The 4,819-nt window shown below is 36.8% G+C and overlaps 1 protein-coding gene across 1 annotated transcript; it reads left to right on the forward strand.

Annotated features, from left to right (window-relative positions):
- Positions 1-266: 266 nt before the first annotated feature.
- LOC112212967 lies at positions 267-3,865 on the forward strand. Its single transcript, XM_024368227.2, has 4 exons — positions 267-613; positions 931-1,098; positions 2,709-2,987; positions 3,656-3,865. The coding sequence occupies exons 2-3, from the start codon at positions 939-941 to the stop codon at positions 2,972-2,974; spliced, it is 426 nt and encodes a 141-aa protein (XP_024223995.1). The 5' UTR covers positions 267-613; positions 931-938; the 3' UTR covers positions 2,975-2,987; positions 3,656-3,865.
- The last annotated feature ends 954 nt before the right edge of the window (positions 3,866-4,819 follow it).

Below are 4,819 nucleotides of genomic sequence, written 5' to 3' on the forward strand. Positions count from 1 at the left end.
CTGTACTCCGCGAAAAGATCGCATAAGCAAACTAGCCACGTATGAAATAAAAAATTCACGACGAATTTGCAATACGTAGGAGTGTTCGGATGCGTTTGGCGTCAGTATCTCGCCATTGCGCGTCCAATTTGTTGCAGGTAGTAGAGAAATAGAAGAAAAATCATCGAGAGTCAGCGAGGAGAGGGCACGGCGAGCTGTTGCGCCATTGGTCGCCGTTAGGGGTGTCTGAACACTTCGTGGGTGGTTGGGAGCGACTATATAAAGCGTTTCACGGATCATGGTACATCGCAGTTGCTTTTACGTGTTGCTTCATCCGCGTTCCGAAACTTTTTCCTCTCTGCAACGTGTCCGAAGCGTCTTTTTTTCGTTCTCGACCAGCGGCGATCGTGTTCGCGTTTCGCGTTCCTCGACTTCCGTTCCAAGCGTACGACCGAACGTCGATCGAAAGAATTTACATCGTCCGAATAGTTCGAAGAATTTTTCTGGTGAAGTTACGAGGTGGAAAACGAGAGGATAGTTGGGGAAAAAGTCGAAGAGTTGATCGTGAGAAGAAGAAAAAGAATATCTTTTGTCTTTATTTGTGAATTTGAGGATCGAGACAGATTCATATAAGGGGAGTATATTAACATCGGTCACGATTATCTCTACGTGATGTTAATTGTTAAAAATCGATCGCTCGAGGAATATTCGTTGGTGTCACGTTCGAAAAAATTAATTCCCATAATACGCGCGTAATCGAAAATATTTTTACGATTTTTATAATCTACGCGCGAGGAATAATATAGTATAAAAATAATATTCCGGTCGTCTACTTTTAAATAATCGTAGAATATTTCGCGTTCGAACGAGGTAATCTAACGGTAGAAATAAAAATAGAAAAGAAGGGTTAATCACGCGGACGATGAAAATATCTGGACGTAATTTTTACAGGCAAGAAAATGCTTTCGCGGCGTGGGAAGACGCAATTGGTACCGTGCTTTGGAACCATAGAAATCGTGATGTGTTTGTGGATTGCGTGTATGGTTTTAACTCTGGTCGCGTCTCAACAAAAATTTTACATTCAGGGCCGGTATGGCAAGAGGCAGGAACCGCGTACAGGTGAGATATAAATGTATATAAAATTACCTTGATTGACAAACCTTCGAGATTTCACAGATCCATTTTCTTTATAAAGCACGAACCATTTCTTTTCCACCGTTCAAAACTCGAACTACTGTTAAAAAACCTTTCTAAGTTGTAAATGATATAATTGATAATTATACTATATAACTATAACTACGTAACTGCATAACGATATAACTACATAAACTACATTAACTGAGAAATGTACAAACATAGGAATTTTCTCTCTATTAATACAAATACATCTTGATTAACTGTTACACTCTATTTAAGTTTCTGCGATTCCGCGATATTTCCTTTGCTCCCGTTAAAACGTGAAATCTTACCTTTAATTTTCCAGTCGTTCGTATTTTCAGCCTCCGCGACTCGTTCCATGCGCGATGTTCTAATCAGAAGCGTCGTGGTCGTTTTGTGGACCAACGATCGGTGGTTATCTCCAATTAGAGCGTTTCTAGTTTCTAGTCACTTGATCTTTTCGTTCCGAACAAGGCACATTTATCGAATTCAATGAGAGTAGAATGTTCCGTAACTGTGAATTTTCTTTTGTTACAGTCGATGCGTTATAATTAACTATCGTATACCTCCCCTATTCTTTTTCTCGTATTTCGAATTACGGAAATTTTTCCTTGCATACGTATACTCTTTTCTTCTCCATCGTCGTTCTCATTTTTTCGTATCTGCTTCATCATTATTTTTACCTGTTCTTCGTGCAATGAAGAATCTGCAAAGGAAATACGCGTCTTTCTGTGTACATACTTATAATTGTTTTCGCAAGAACAAGAAACGCTCTTTGAGCTTCGATTCATCGCAGTAATTAGTTATGGGTATCTGCGTGATACAAGCAAAGGATAGCTTATTAAATAATGAAAATTACGATATATCGGAAATTCTGTGACGAACGAAATTGGAAATGTCGAGCAATCGTTAAACTTGGATAATGACGATTCGTTGCCTCCATCTGAAATGTTGAGAACAATTTGCGACATTAAATTACCGTTATTATTACACATTAAATTACATGTTATTATTAAATTACACACTTATTGTTATTTTCTGTTCATTCGTGAAGATTCAGATGCGATTAAAATGTCTACTTACGAAAAAGAAATTCATTGCCAGATGATTATTCTCAACGATGTTTCGCTATTACGCATATAGTAGAATAGAGTGATCTGAGTCACTCAGCTACATTTTAAAATTCAGTCCTGAACTTTGCATAGAATAATCAAACTTGCTGCAAATCACGAGACATCGTTAGTCTTTAATATAGTAATAAAAGAACGAGAAAATACCAAAAATCATTTAAATAATTTTCTGATAACATTATTCGGGTCAGCGAGAAGATATTGCGTAAGGATATCGGTACTGGTTGAACAATTATAAAAGACTATAGTCGTCGAGAGTTGTCAATATACGTGATGTATTTCGTTATTTATCACGTCACGAATATCGAGTTAAATAATTTGTTTTCAAACGTGGATCGTTTGAAAATAGTTCGCAATTGAATTCTTTTAATTACAAGATAAATTGTTTAAACATCCTTCCAACACAAATAATTTTACTTTAGCTTAACGTTTCAATTGCAGACTCGTTCTTCGTGTCGGGAGGCAGATATGGGCGCAGTGAAAACACGCAGAAGGCGAGTAAATCGTTGCCAAAGTTGGTGGAGGTAGAGGTGCCAAGGATAGATCGATTCTTTTGGGGTAGCCGGTACGGGAAACTCTCCCCTCCGGATTACCGGACAGTTTCATCGGTGAATCGATTTAGCGCCATTCTCAACTTTATGGATCAAGTTAATCTCGATCGAGAGAACGACGCCAGCAACCGGAACGATCTCGATCTTGTCCCTTAAAATTATTTCGTCGGTAAGATATCTTTCTTGCTTTTTTTTCGTGAAAGGTTCCAGCTGTACAGATGAATGAATTTTTAAATGAATGAAAAATTCAGAATGCGTAAATTATGCAAAACGACGGATAAGTAGTAAGAGGGAGCAGAGACAACTTTTCAATTATTAATAAGATAACGTGTGTCCCAGCATTGAAATCACCCACAATTTCCAGGATAATATGCCACGCTTTTTAGCGTGTTACAAATTTTCTTGTAACATAAAATAATCTCGAGCTTGAAAGGCCTATGAATTTTCTTGAAATCGTACACGAGTTTGACATGATGTTCGTTGCGAGATTTGACTAATGCCCAGTGGCAAAAAAGAAATTTTAAATTTTAATATTCTTCGAGTCGAGACAAATTAACTCTTTATAATTCTAATATGTTTATAAATTTTCACGTTTGAAAGGATCGATGAACTAAAGCAATTGAAAATGTTAGATTGTGTAATTTTAGAGAAACAACAGAGTATTTTTGCTGCAGAATTGTCAAAGAATTTTCTCGTGAAGCGTTTTCTTTGTTGGAGCTGTTACAGAAGAGTTTCTATTGCACAGAAATAATCCTGTTTCAAAGCGAGACACCTAATTCTTTTCTTTTCTAATGAACAACTATCCCAACGCTAATATTATTGAACTATGCTTCGCAGACATCTACGAGGACTCGTTGGCTCTTTTGTGCAAACGATACAAACTGAGAGAAGAAGAGTTACAGGGAACGTGCGTGTTTCAATCTTCTAAACAAGTCCTCCGTAATGATTCGTTCTTTTCAATCGATTTAAAAGAATGTAAAGATCTCGTGAAAATCGGTGGAATGCGCAGAAAAACGAAATATAAGCTTCAGTTTACGCATCGTAGAATCTGGTGTTTTCTTTGTAAACCGACCCATTCCTTTCTATCGTTCTCCCATTTTCCCTCATTCACTCTGCTACCTTTCTAACAATTCTTTTTCCGTTTTTTATCGATTTTGACTAGCATTACGTATTCAGAATAGTAGTAGAATAGCAATAGTAATAGTAGTAGAATGCGTTCAGCATAGGAGTCGAATATTGCTCGAGTGTCGTTTAGATCTTTATTTAATTTTTTTATTCCATCTAGAATCTAGATTCTTACATATATACATATGTATTTTTAATTCCCGTTAAATCATCGACGGTTTTCAATTTTTCACACACAAAATTTTTCCACTTTTTGTCTTTTACTACTACATTCATGTATTTTTATGCACTTGTGGGCGTGAGTGTGAAACAAATTTATGCTCAGATCTCATTCTTTCAGTTGCACTGATAAAAATATGAATTTGCATAAAAAATCCGCAGTCTATTTATTACCATCACATTCCGTAAATTATCTTACAGATTTACCAAATTGTACAAAATAATTGCTTCCGAGGAGTAAACGTTTTAGAAGTTTTGCCGGTTCCTCAGCAGTAATGGTCTGTATTTAATCAGACCGCCGACGGGAAATCCCTGGAAGGAATTCCTTTTTCTTTTTATGTTCTACTAACGCACTGTGTCATCTCCATAGCTATCTCGTCATTATCCTCTTATTTATCATTACTTTGCGATCGTTTAACGTCATCGAAGGAGTCTAGCAGATAAGATTCGCGTTAATAGATTTTTCCTGTCTTCCTCTTTAATTCCATCCCTTTTTCTTTCCACTTCCATAAAATATCGAGTTTCAATCGTTTTCGTTTCGTTTCCTCTTTACGTTCGGGTTTACCGCTTAGTATTCGATATCGAAGAACGCAACAAGTCTCCACCGTAATCAAATGGCGAATCCGGATTCGATTATTTTATTTGTCCTCTATCTTT

The sequence above is a fragment of the Bombus impatiens genome, unplaced genomic scaffold (assembly GCF_000188095.3).
Source record: "Bombus impatiens unplaced genomic scaffold, BIMP_2.2 scf_0027, whole genome shotgun sequence".
NCBI classification, from domain to species: Eukaryota; Metazoa; Arthropoda; class Insecta; order Hymenoptera; family Apidae; genus Bombus; species Bombus impatiens.

Coding starts and splice junctions, on each gene's coding strand:
- LOC112212967 (XM_024368227.2), top strand. CDS start 939: ATGCTTTCGCGGCGTGGGAAGACGCAATTGGTACCGTGCTTTGGAACC. Junction 1,099..2,708: donor GAGGCAGGAACCGCGTACAG/GTGAGATATAAA, acceptor TTTCAATTGCAG/ACTCGTTCTTCGTGTCGGGA.